At 41.3% G+C, this 14,305-nt stretch overlaps 1 protein-coding gene across 1 annotated transcript; it reads right to left on the bottom strand.

Moving 5' to 3' along the window:
* Positions 1-8,693: 8,693 nt before the first annotated feature.
* On the bottom strand, positions 8,694-10,070 carry LOC140134123 (uncharacterized). Its single transcript, XM_072154754.1, has 2 exons — positions 9,745-10,070; positions 8,694-9,665 (listed from the first exon to the last, which is right to left on the bottom strand). The coding sequence occupies exons 1-2, from the start codon at positions 10,068-10,070 to the stop codon at positions 8,765-8,767; spliced, it is 1,227 nt and encodes a 408-aa protein (XP_072010855.1). The 3' UTR covers positions 8,694-8,764.
* Positions 10,071-14,305: the final 4,235 nt, after the last annotated feature.

Genomic DNA, 14,305 nt, shown 5'->3' with positions numbered 1-14,305 from the left:
TGAGCCAGGGGACATGTCTGGCATTGCAGGATCTGAGTCCCTGGCGGCGTTGTGTGTTACTGACAGTTGCGTTTGTTTTGTTGTTCCTAGCTTTCTGCAGGTCATTCACTAGGTCCCCCCAAGCGTTCCTGAGATTTTGCTCACCGTTCTTGTGATCATTTTGACCCCACAGGGTCAGATCTTGTGTGGAGCCCCTGATTGAGTAAGATTATCAGTGGTATCATGTATGTCTTGTATTTTCCAATTATTGCTTTATTGCATTATTGCACGCGATCGGTTTGTGACGCATTGGCGCTGGCATGCACGCGACGGAAATCAGGGGGCGTGGCCGTCGGAAAACCCGACGGATTCGGAAAAACCGCTGTATTTTAAAAAAAAATTGCTCGCACGGGCCATACTCACATGCACCACGATGAAGACGATGAACTCCGGGGCACCTTGGCGGACTTCGGCACAGCATCGACACCTGGTGGACATCGGGCGCAGGACCTTCATGAATCGCCGGAAGACCCAAATCCTCGTCGGAGAAGCCGCTGCGGGAACGCGAATGGACCGGGTAAGTAAATGTGCCCCAATGTCTTTTGTTATAAAGGAGTTCTGAAACCTGTCTGACAATGAGGTTTCAGAACTTGTTTATATTAAAGGCCATCGATCTCTACAATAGCAGCCAAATCAAAATAATTACTCCCCGATTGCCCCTTAAGCCATATTGTACTCTTTTTTCTTGTGTTATGTCTGTTTGTGTCTGTGATTTCTTTGTACTATACATACCAGAGCTATGTACACCACAATTTCCTCAGGGATCAATAAAGTTTAATTTTATTATATTGTATCACAAAGGATTGCACAACATGTTTCGGACCAGTGCCTGGACCTTCACCTTCAAGTGTTCTTCTTTAAAAACACTGGCAATAGGCAAAGATGATTATGCCTGCAGCATATTGGGGAATTGTACCGAGAAACTGTTCATTGAATGAATTTCACCCAATTGCTATTTTCAGTTAATGGGGATCAAGAGACTGAAATCTATTTAAGAAAATATTTCAGAAGTTACAAAGGTTTTCAAAGATAATGTTTGTAGAACCAAATGTAAATGGAAACATGAAAAAGAAATTAATGTTAATGTGAGATTTGGGGAAGTATTTAGCAGTAGATATTTATATAAAAGTATAACTCCATATTTTTATCAACACCTCAGACATTTTTATCTGTGAAACTTCGGTGTCATGAATGAGTTTTCTTCAGACACCTTCATAACAGAGTTGAACGTTCACGAAATGAAAAGCTATGTCGATAAAATAGACAGGAAAAATGTTATAAGAAAATGTCAAACCCTCCAACATGATGAATATTATAACAATCAGAAAAAGATTAGCAGTTGTTGAAGACCTTACAATTTACAGTCACAATATCTTGCCACGCTGAAAAAGAGATTAGAGGGAGGATTACACTGAACGATGAGAAAGATGTACAAAGATTTATGAGAGGTAATCTTAAGAAAAATAAAAGTGAAAATAAGTAATAGAAATCATTTAAGGCAGGAAACATTATAGCCTGACATTTCTAATCACATTTTTAATAAATTTGTAATACTGTTACATGGACTGGTAATACTGCACTTCATCCAGGGATGGACAGCACTGGTTTACAAGCTATAGTATTTCTATAAAAATATACATTTTTTTCACGTTTGGGGGTGTGTGAGAAATATAATCTTCCCTTAGAAAATGTTTCCAATTCTTTATGAAAATTGGAAGGACAACATACAAGTGCATCTTATGAACAAGATATAAATGCCCTGGAACAGAGGTTCTCAACCTGTGGGCCGCGACCCCAATGAGGGTCGAACGACTAAGACACAGGGGTCACCTAAAGCCATCGGACGCAAGATTTTATCATGTTTTTGTAGCTAATCGCAACAAAAATGCTATAAAACAAGTGTGCATTATGCACACATCAGTTGCTGTGGGACCTTGAATGATATAATTCAAGGTCTTGCTGCAGAAATACAGCTCTCACATGACCCTCCGGCTTCTCAATCACGTTCAGCAGGGCTGCTGACAGTGAGGAGGGGGACAAGGATGGAGGACTAGACCTGTGGGGATCTTGGGTAAGATCTGTGGAAGGGGTTTGTTCTGTAAAAGGGGGAAGATCTGGTAGGGAATTTTGTGTTGTGGAGGGGGGGAATGACAAGACCAGGGAGTGGGATTCATTTTAAGGAGGGGGGCTATTCTGTGTGAGGAGGGGATACCAGACATGGGGGCAACCTGAGTGAGGTGAGTAGTAAGATAAGACCTGGGGGGGGTGAGAAAGTGTTATAGTTATTATATTGTTTTAGGGGGCAGTATTATAGTAGTTATATGTAACAATAGAAAAATAGTGGAAAACTGCTCACCCCACAACGGTCCTATTCAGCCTCAAGACGACAGTGTGCACGGAGTCCAAGGGTCCAATCCGGTATCGGTCCCGCCACATGGGCTATGATTCAAGAACAAAGAAACAATGGAAGGGCTCCAGCAAAAACAGGTGAGGATTCCAGGTAGCTTGAAAAGTATCAAAAAGAATTTATTAGATCCAGGTTAAAAAAGCACTTGCAAGTGCAAGGGAAACGGCCATGGATACACTGGGGAATGACACAACAAAACAGAGCTTGCAGTAACGCGTTTCGGACTAACGCAGCCTAGTCCTTACTCATACCTAGCTCAAGTAACCTAGGTTACTTGAGCTAGGTATGAGTAAGGACTAGGATGAGTAAAGACTAGGACGCGTTTCGGACTAACGCAGCCTAGTCCTTACTCAGGCATGAGTAAGGACTAGGCTGCGTTAGTCCGAAACACGTTACCGCAAGCTCTGTTTTGTTGTGTCATTCCCCAGTGTATCCATGTCCATTTCCCTTGCACTTGCAAGTGCTTTTTTAACCTGGATCTAATAAATTCTTTTTGATACTTTTTAAGCTACCTGGAATCCTCACCTGTTTTTGCTGGAGCCCTTCCATTGTTTCTTTGTTCTTGAATTATAGTAGTTATATTCTTGTACATAGGGGTCAGTATTATAGTAGTTATATTCTTGTACATAGGGAGCAGTATTATAGTAGTAATATTCTTGTACATAGGGGGCAGTATTATAGTAGTAATATTCTTGTACATAGGGGGCAGTATTATAGTAGTTATATTCTTGTACATAGGGGGCAGTATTATAGTAGTTATATTCTTGTACATAGGGGGCAGTATTATAGTAGTTATATTCTTGTACATAGGGGTCAGTATTATAGTAGTTATGTTCTTGTACATAGGGAGCAGTATTATAGTAGTTATATTCTTGTACATAGGGGCAGTATTATAGTAGTTATATTCTAGTACATAGGGGGCAGTAGTATAGTAGTTATATTCTTGTACATAGGGGGCAGTATTATAGTAGTTATATTCTTGTACATAGGGGACAGTATTATAGGAGTTATATTCTTGTACATAGGGGGCAGTATTATAGTAGTTATATTCTTGTACATAGGGGGCAGTATTATAGTAGTTATATTCTTGTACATAGGGGACAGTATTATAGTAGTTATATTCTTGTACATAGGGGCCAGTATTATAGTAGTTATATTCTTGTACATAGGGGCAGTATTATAGTAGTTATATTCCTGTACATAGGGGGCAGTATTATAGTAGTTATATTCTTGTACATAGGGGGCAGTATTATAGTAGTTATATTCTTGTACATAGGGGACAGTATTATAGGAGTTATATTCTTGTACATAGGGGGCAGTATTATAGTAGTTATATTCTTGTACATAGGGGGCAGTATTATAGTAGTTATATTCTTGTACATAGGGGACAGTATTATAGTAGTTATATTCTTGTACATAGGGGCCAGTATTATAGTAGTTATATTCTTGTACATAGGGGGCAGTATTATAGTAGTTATATTCTTGTACATAGGGGACAGTATTATAGTAGTTATATTCTTGTACATAGGGGCCAGTATTATAGTAGTTATATTCTTGTACATAGGGGCAGTATTATAGTAGTTATATTCCTGTACATAGGGGGCAGTATTATAGTAGTTATATTCTTGTACATAGGGGGCAGTATTATAGTAGTAATATTCTGGTACATAGGGGGCAGTATTATAGTAGTTATGTTCTTGTACATAGGGGGCAGTATTATAGTAGTTATATTCTTGTACATAGGGGGCAGTATTATAGTAGTTATATTCTTGTACATAGAGGGCAGTATTATAGTAGGTATATTCTTGTAAATAGGGGGCAGTATTATAGTAGGTATATTCTTGTAAATAGGGGGCAGTATTATAGTAGTTATATTCTTGTAAATAGGGGGCAGTATTATAGTAGTTATATTCTTGTACATATAGGGATAAGTATTATAGTAGTTCTTATGAAACCGAGGCCATTAATATGACATCTCGCCTATATCTAGGGGCTATTCTAATTGTGATTGTCTACAAGCCCAAAATATTGTGAGCGCAAAACCTCGTGACTATCATATAAGGGCAGTTTTTGCTGCGGGGGTTCTCAATGCAATATTTGAAAATACATGAAAAAAACATCTACTTTTACATCCGTGTCCACTAATACCAATTACAACATCAACAGACACATAAATTGTGAAACCTCCCATGTCGTTTATTTAGCCGAGTGTGTTACCTGCAAACTGCAATACATAGGCTGCACCTACAGAACATATTACCAGTGCCAACCCAAATACCATCGCCAGCACCCGCAATTTAACAGGCCTATCTAAGCATTTCCGAGACACACATCTGGGAAACATGACTTCCCTCAAAGTATGTGCCATCGATCATATCCCTCCACAGAAACGTGGAGGTGACAGGGTTAAAACCTTACATCTTAAAGAAGCCAAATGGATCTTGCTGCCTGCTTCCAGACATCCTCTTGGCCTTAATTACAAAAGTGACCTTCTATATATTTACTAATTTTATTATTTTCTCTGCCTCTCTATATAAGTGCTGTGGTCTTTATGGTCATACACTGTTGTTTTTTCACGTATACCTTTTGCATCTTTTGTATATTCTGTGCCTGTGTTCATTTGAATATCATCACCTCAATGGCTTACTTCCTTTTCCTTTAAATACCAGTTCATTGCTTTACCTCTTAGGTATGACATAGGACCCGCTCTCTAGGGTCTGAAACGCGTTACCTGCTACCATGGTATCCTTGTTTTAACCATTGTTTTTTTCAATAAAGCTTTTTTTTACCAGCCACTGACTTTTTTTCGCCTGCTGCCGATGGACATCATTTTTCATTCATTATAATAGTTATATTCTTCTACATAAGGTCAGTATCATAGTAGTTATATTCCTGTACATAGGGCACAGTATTATAGTAGTTTTATTCTTCTACATAGGTGGCAGTATTATAGTAGCTATGACACAGAAAAAGAAAGTATGTGCCATGCCATAATGGACGATCTGGTCCGGTCCCGGAGAAAATGAGGTATGAATAAGGACCTTGCCCTCTAGGTCCGAAACGCGTCACCATTTTTTGTCTTCCCTCATGCAGTATTATAGTAGTGATATTCTTGTACATGAGGAACTGTATTGCAGGGTTACAGCATTAGGCTACATTCACACGACCGTATAAAAACGGCCGTATCCGTAACGTTTTTTTACGTGTTACACACGGCCACATTCATTTCTATGGAGTATACGTCCGATCATTTATATTGCACGTATATTGCCCGTACCGTACCGTGCCGTATTCTGCCTGTAAAAAAATATAGAGCATGTCCTATTTTCACCCGTATATCGGTCCCGTACGCTCCATAGAAATGAATGGGAACGCAAAAATACGGGCTAAATACGTGCTGCACTGTATTGCTGCCGTATATACGGGCCGTATCCATGGTGACCTGAACCAGGGGGCAGGGTGACAGAAGAACATTTGCAGGCCTGCAAACTTGATTCTGCAAACTTGATTCTGCAAAAATGTCCTTCTTTTCCATGGAGAAATTGATTTCATTGGTGCAGGCGAATCCGGTGTTATGGGATAAGCGCCATGAGGAGTACTCAAATCGTACTCTTAAACATCGTGCGTGGGAAGAGGTCACGGCTGAATTAATACCGGAGGAATGGAGTGCCGCAAGCACTTCCAAAAAAAAAATGGCTCTTGGTGAGTGTGATTTGCTTGTGTTATTACCATGTTCCATAATACATGTGTCCCCCTGCAGCATTGTGCTTTATATACGTCACCCCCTGCAGCACTGTGCATCATACATGTCACCCCCTGCAGCACTGTGAATCATACATGTCACCCCCTGCAGCATTGTGCATTATACATGTGTCCCCTTGCAGCATTGTGCATCATACATGTCACCCCCTGCAGCATTGTGCATTATACATGTGTCCCCTTGCAGCATTGTGCATTATACATGTGTCCCCTTGCAGCATTGTGCATCATACATGTCACCCCCTGCAGCATTGTGCTTTATATACGTCACCCCCTGCAGCACTGTGCATCATACATGTCACCCCCTGCAGCATTGTGCATCATACATGTCACCCCCTGCAGCATTGTGCATCATACATGTCACCCCCTGCAGCATTGTGCATTATACATGTCACCCCCTGCAGCACTGTGAATCATACATGTCACCCCCTGCAGCATTGTGCATTATACATGTGTCCCCTTGCAGCATTGTGCATCATACATGTCACCCCCTGCAGCATTGTGCATCATACATGTCACCCCCTGCAGCATTGTGCTTTATATACGTCACCCCCTGCAGCACTGTGCATCATACATGTCACCCCCTGCAGCATTGTGCATCATACATGTCACCCCCTGCAGCATTGTGCATCATACATGTCACCCCCTGCAGCATTGTGCATTATACATGTGTCCCCTTGCAGCATTGTGCATTATACATGTGTCCCCTTGCAGCATTGTGCATCATACATGTCACCCCCTGCAGCATTGTGCTTTATATACGTCACCCCCTGCAGCACTGTGCATCATACATGTCACCCCCTGCAGCATTGTGCATCATACATGTCACCCCCTGCAGCATTGTGCATCATACATGTCACCCCCTGCAGCATTGTGCATTATACATGTCACCCCCTGCAGCACTGTGAATCATACATGTCACCCCCTGCAGCATTGTGCATTATACATGTGTCCCCTTGCAGCATTGTGCATCATACATGTCACCCCCTGCAGCATTGTGCATCATACATGTCACCCCCTGCAGCATTGTGCTTTATATACGTCACCCCCTGCAGCACTGTGCATCATACATGTCACCCCCTGCAGCATTGTGCATCATACATGTCACCCCCTGCAGCATTGTGCATCATACATGTCACCCCCTGCAGCATTGTGCATTATACATGTGTCCCCTTGCAGCATTGTGCATTATACATGTGTCCCCTTGCAGCATTGTGCATCATACATGTCACCCCCTGCAGCATTGTGCATTATGCCTCTGAACCCCTTTTTTTCCCTTTTTTCCATGCAGTTCATAAGATATCCACACGCTGGGTCTCAGCAAGAGACCAGTATAAACGTGAAAAAAACTTAAAACAAAAAAGTGGCAGTGGGAGGCTTTCGAAGAGGCCGTACATTTATACAAAATGCCTCAGCTTTTTGGATAGCTCAATGGATGTGGGAGAGTAAGTATTTATTAATGTTGCCACATGTTAAACGTGTCCTTTATGTCTAGAGGTGTAATCTCTCCAACATGCAGAATGGTATCCCTCTTCCAGTAACATTCATTCTGCATGGTGGATGGGAATCCTTTGAATATGAACGTCAATTTATAATTTAAAATTGTCTCCCCACAGAACTTCAGATAACTTCACATCAAGAGTGCAGGTGTCCTCCCAAGAAGAGGAAGAGCACAGTGAATTAGATTCAGAGCCTGCACCACCTGCTCCACCTGCTCCACCTGCTCCACCTGCTTCACCTGCTCCACCTGCTCCACCTTCACCAATACGGAGACGCCGCAGGCCAGAGGAAACCGCAGCTGTAGCCACACGTATTGCCACTGAGGCACTAGTGGAGGTGTTACACCAACTTAGACAACGCAGGGAGGAAACCCCAGAAGATGTGTACATGCGAGCATTAGTGCCTGAATTGCAAAGTCTCCCATTAGAAGAAAGGGGCAGCTGTAAAGCGGCACTTTTTGCCGTTTTGCAGATTTGGAAACATGGCACCACCAGCCAAAAAAATTGGCTTGGTGTGCTTTTAGATCAAAACCGGGAGCAGGCTGTAGGCCAAATACCGCCCAGCCCTACTCCTCCTCCTCCTCCTCCTCCACCTGCACCTGGCAGATATCATGAGGGACCTAGCCATTCCTTCGTCAGGGAATTTTATGACCTGTAACATTTTTTTTTTTGGTTCTATTGTTACATTAAAAAAGTTTTTGTTACCAAAAAAATTTGCTTACTGTGTTCATTGCATTGCATTACATTATATGACAAATGCATACATACATTAAAATATAATCCCGCATTTTATACCCCCATAACCAACAAAGTACACAAGATACAAGCGTTAATGTAAAAAAAGGGATTTTATTTTACAACATCAATTGATGAGGTCTTGGTTAACTCCTTTGTCTTCTTTTTATTTTGTTGAGCAGAATCAACAAATTAAAAATGGTTCAAAGAAGTATTAAGCTCACAACCCGCGTCAAGGGGCCCCATCTCTTGCGAGTCCCTACACTAAACTACCAAAACAATAAATTTTAAAAATAATAAAAAACTAATCTAATAGTACAGAGCCTTAACGTCTACTTATAGCATCCATCTGCCAGGGAACTGCACCCTCTGAAGAAACGAAGTAGGAGGCAAACTGCTCACGAACAAACAGTCCAGCCGCTCCGGGTCGTCCTTGGAGAGTGTTGTCCAGGGGAATAGACGCTGTTGGATGTTGTCCCTCCAGGTCACCATCTGAAGCACCATCGTGGATCCGAACAAAATTGTGAAGAATAACGCAGGCTTGCACTACCTTCTTAATGTTGTCCGGGTCCATCTGAATTGAGCTGTGTAGAACCCGCCACTTGCTGCTTAGAATCCCAAAAGCACACTCCACATACCGCCTCGCTCGGGTGAGCCGATAATTGAAAATGCGCCTTCGTTCATCCAAACCACGCCGAGGGAATGGTCGCAACACATGACGAGAAAGTCCAAAGCCTTCATCAGCGACGATCACAAATGGTGCAGGAGGTCCAGTAGATCCAGGTAGACATCTTGGCTCTGGAAGGGCAAGCTGGTTGGAGCGAAGCCGGTCACCCATTCTGGAAGCCCTGAAGACCGCTGCATCCGCAGAACTTCCATAGGCCCCAATGTCCACAATTATAAACTTGTAGTCACTGTCAGCCAAAGCCAACAAGACCACAGAAAAATATTGCTTATAATTGAAGAATTGGGACCCTGAGTGAGCCGGCTTCTTCACACGTATGTGTTTACCATCCAGCGCCCCGATACAATTTGGAAACTGTGCTGATTCCTGGAAACCATCAGATATACGGATCCAGTCTTCAGCAGTCGGCTCAGGCAGCACCGCAGCTCTCAGTCGCTCCCATATCACTTCGCAGGTCGTTCTCACGATCATCGAAATGGTGGAAACGCCCAGCAGGAACTCATAATGCAGCGAAGCAAACGAGTTCCCAGTGGCAAGAAACCTAAAAAAAAAAAAAAAAACATTAATATTTGAACAGCCCAACTTGAAATAATGAAATGTATATACTTGCAAAAACTTACCGCAGTGTAACGATGAGCCGTTCCTCTGGTGTCACAGACCGCCTCATATTGGTATCCTGAAACCGAAGCCCCGATCGCAGGTCCGCCAAAAGACGATCAAAGGAAGTCACAGTCATCCGAACGTAGTTGTGAAACTTGTCCGGATGCTGCCGCAGGTCAGCGTACAAGTTCCTGAAATGACCCCTCCTTGGCCGCTGAGCGACAATGGGATGAACCCAAAACCGCCGAGTCCTCCTTGTCTCCTCTGCCAGCATTGCAGAACACGTTTGGAGAAGCGTCACAGGGGCCCAGTCCAGGAGAAGGTCATCAGTACGATTGTACGACATCGCAAGAGCTAAAAACGCCAGAAACCACAGCCAGAAGCAGCAATGGAGTCTAACCTCGCTCTCAGAAAACACAAAATGGAGTCTGGGCCGGTCAGGTGACCAAATTTGGGGTTGGGCAAGCTTTTGTCATCATTTTGTCATCATTTTCATAATTTGCCAGCCCACCGTATTTTATACGGACACGGTACGGATACGGGTGACATACATGCACATACGGATGAAAAACGGCCCGTATTTATACGGGCATACAGCCTGTAGATACAGGACTGGAGAAATACATGTCCGTGTGAATGCAGCCTTAGAAAGGTTGAGAACCACTGCCCTAGAATGACTACTGTATCACCATTGCTTGCTTATTAGAAGATTTTATGATGCTGAAGATTTGAATGTACAAATACATGTACTTGAATAAACCCGACAGAAAACATTAAAAAATTGTTACTATCTTTACTATTAAGGCAAACAGCTATGGAAACATACTGCAATGAAATGTGAATACTGAAAATCTAATATTACAGTCACATTCTCTGGTGCTCAAGCCCCCTACTTGGTAATATGAATGTGCACTGTATAATTTGTCATTTAGATGTATGGGAGCAATAAACTTGTCCACAAAATATGGTTTGCAAAAGGTATTTACAAAGATTATTTGAAAAGGCAATGTTGGGGAGATATGAACCAAGGAAATGCCTCATTCTTCAGATAAGTTCTATCACAGATTTCATATCATATTATAAAATCATAGAAATGCACAAAGCAGAACACAGGTTACAGTACATGTCCCAAACCAGTGCATATAGCAGTGCACAGCTCCACCATGCATGCCTGTGTGTGCCATGTGTGCCAACTACTTGCCAGTCAATAAGTATTGTTTGGGGCTTGTCCTATTTGTATTGGTTAGATCAACATACTTCTTGTATTGTGTTTTATAACATGTCTATGTGGGTTTAATTATTGTTCATATTTGTATTTTACTTGCAATGTATGCACCTGTACACAGGGTGTCTAAATAAATGACAGGGTTGTCTATTTTTTTTATGACACCCCTCCCCCACCTTGTTGACATCTTGTTTGATCTACAACCTTTTCAATTGTTTTCCTACTATGGAAGCTTTCTGTGTTCTCATCTGATTGCTTGACATTTTTTTTAATAGCATTTATATTCTATCTATGCCTACACTTCCAAATTCATACATTTAATGTTTGTGCAATGGTGAGAATGGGGCATGGGAGGAGCAGTTGGATTCAGCAAGCAGGAAACCCCCCTATTACATCTGGCTGTATGGTAGGTAAGATAACAAAGTTGATTTTATGGGGATATGAGGGAAACTATGGAAACCTGTCCCTAGCTGTATTAATGATAAATGTGAGGACAGATTCCCATTAAAGGGGTATTCCTATCACATCTAACAGAAGTTAAAATGAAAAGCGGAGGTGATTGAAGTTATACAGCTAAACACAGATGTTTTACTCTGCCTCCTTGAAGGTGTTTGCCCATGAAATAAATTTCTCAAATTTCAATCCCCTAATAATGTTTACACAATAAAGATCATTTTAACCCATTACTTTACAACTTTACTCAGTTTTATTGCTGTTTTAGCTCCTATCCCTCAGTGATGGTCAGTGTAAAATTCCAAGGTGTGGGTGGGGACTCTCTAAGCAGACACATTATGATCCCTGTTGTCTGCGTGGTGACAGTGTGGTTAGATTATCTGGGTACAAGTTTATATACATTTTCATTTAATTTCTGTACATTGTACTATATTTCTCTACATTTCACTTGGAAAGTTAGATGGGATAGATCAGAGATGAGATGAGATCCACGAGATGCATATCACTTATGACTTGCTCTCTTCTGCTATCACAGCCATTACATACTTTCAGCGCTACTATATACCTCCCACCCTCTTTCCTGGATAAAGAACTTATCTGCCTGTAGCTTGTAGCTTTATTCTCCTCACAATGTGTACATGCCAGCAGTTCGTTAGTGTATGTGTCAGTGTGAGAGCTCGTCCTGCAATGCAGGAAGCTCAGCTCACCGCAGCATCAGGCAAGATAGCTGCTGACCATAAAGTCAGAAGATACAGGATCAGAAACAAGGGGCAACTAAACTTTTGTACACCAGGACTAAAAGAGACAGTGAATTAGAGAATACATTTAAAGAAAGTTGTCTTTGTGGGAATATCACTCTGTCCTTGCAGGGGTTGTCCAGTTACAACATGTTAGTCACTATCCACATGCATGCATCCTCTAACCCCTACTTTGATACTAATGAATCATATTTTGTTCTTATATGTATTTTGTGATTTGTAAATTTCTGATGAATTTCTCCAGTCTATGTCAGTCACTGTTTGCCCATCTTCTTCCGGGTACAGTTTAAATTAAACACCCTCATTCACAAAGCTTTATACACTGCTGCACTTTCTTATTTCTCCTCACTCATTTCAATCTATCGCCCAACCCATGCTCTTCAATCTGCCCGTGATCTTAGATTATTAAATGGGTTATTAAAACCCATTTCTTCAGGCAAGCCTATCACATTTCCTAACTGCATGAAACTTCAACTCTCTTTTTACTAACCCGTCCTGTGTCCTCCTCCCATCTGCTATCCAGCAAACACCAAATACCAAGCTACAGGCTTCTCTGCAGTCCCTTTAACCCTGAACTCAGTATATAAGCTGGCAACTGAATCAAGCAGCAACATCTGTATTTATTGAATTATTTTATTTCATTCCCTTATAAAGAATGGCAGGACCATTATCCAATATCTTATATCTCTTGTGTCCCCATCAAGGCCCTCAGTTCTATTGTTTCATATGATAATGTTATTACTCTGCAATGTCTTATTTTATTTGTATTTGCCCCCTATGTGTGGTAAAGCACTCCAGAATTTGATGGTACAATATAAATAAAAATCATCATCAACATCATCAACATGACATAGTCTTTTGTCAAAGTCTAAGACCAAGGCAAAAATCTGGTTGAAAAACAATCTCTCTCTAATATATAAATAGTAGGTATTCTATTTATGGAAAGTCTCAATGCTCAAAATGCACAAATTTACTAAAAACAGTGCAAACTGCATTATGTGCAGTTGCCTGTGTAGTGTGCAGAGGGCACCAGATTCATGAATTGTGGAACCTGTTCTTCATGAATCTGGCACCCTCTGCACTTTTCGGGGGGGGGGGGGCACCTTTAACGTGAGGCGTGCAACACACTTCTGTCGGACTTTACATGATAAATGTGGAGCACAGTCCGACTAAGCATCAGAACAACCATTTTAGTGCAGCAATTTGTGTCACATGAAGAATAGTGCAGCCACACCACCAAATGGTCGCGTGCGTCAAAAATGTGGAGTGGACACTTTTTTAATACCTGTGCAAGCAGTTTGCACTGAAAAGAACATTCAAAGTCTGCCAACACTGGCACAAGCACCTTAGTAAATGTGGGCCAGAATGTTTGGATTCATAGCAATATATTTTGGTGAAGAAAGAAGCTCAGTACATTGTATATGTGATGCAGCATGTATAATGCTATGCTGTTTTCTGTTGTAGTAGTAGTCTGGGTGACCACTTTGATGTATGATTTCTTATTCAGTTTTTATGTTTCTCTACATATTTCTGTCTGCTCTGTTTGGTTAGATTTCTCAAGTGACATTCCATTTTCTTTTCTTATTTCATTTTTATATTATTATTTAAAACTGTAACAAGATACATTATGATATCAGCATGATTTATGTGCCTGGAGAAGCCCTCAGACAATGATGTTGTTGATTTACAGAAAATAAAATGAATTTATAGAGCACAGACATTAAAAAGGTTTCTTAATTAAAAGGGAAGAATTTTATAGAGCTTTTACTCATTTTAATGGTCAAAGTCTATTAGGAAGATAAAATATACTAATAGCTGTATAACAATGATACATTAATGTCAGAACTAATATGACTAAGGGCTAAAGTTATTAAAGGAGGCGGGCTACATGTACTATCAATATGCCATATTTTTCGGACTATAAGACCCATGACCCACAAAATCTTGCTAAAATGTGCCTGTGTCTTATATTCAGAAAGTTAGAAGGATCCAGCACTGCCAGATCTTCCTGACTGCTGTAATGGAGATGAGGTGAAGTGCTAAAAAAGCATTTCACCCAGTCTCCAAGAGACTAGCGTCTCTGCACTGCTCCCTCCCTCTCCTACACCCTGACAGTAAGGTACAAGGACCTTGCATGACATCATA

This window comes from Engystomops pustulosus, chromosome 5 (genome assembly GCF_040894005.1).
Source record: "Engystomops pustulosus chromosome 5, aEngPut4.maternal, whole genome shotgun sequence".
NCBI lineage: Eukaryota > Metazoa > Chordata > Amphibia > Anura > Leptodactylidae > Engystomops > Engystomops pustulosus.
This window is presented reverse-complemented; position numbering and strand designations above follow the sequence as displayed.

Bases quoted from the DNA above. Each gene is read 5' to 3' on its own strand.
- LOC140134123 (XM_072154754.1), bottom strand. From the start codon at position 10,070: ATGTCGTACAATCGTACTGATGACCTTCTCCTGGACTGGGCCCCTGTG. The intron at 9,666-9,744 runs GTAAGTTTTTGC...TTTTTTTTTTAG, and splicing joins CGGCTCATCGTTACACTGCG to GTTTCTTGCCACTGGGAACT.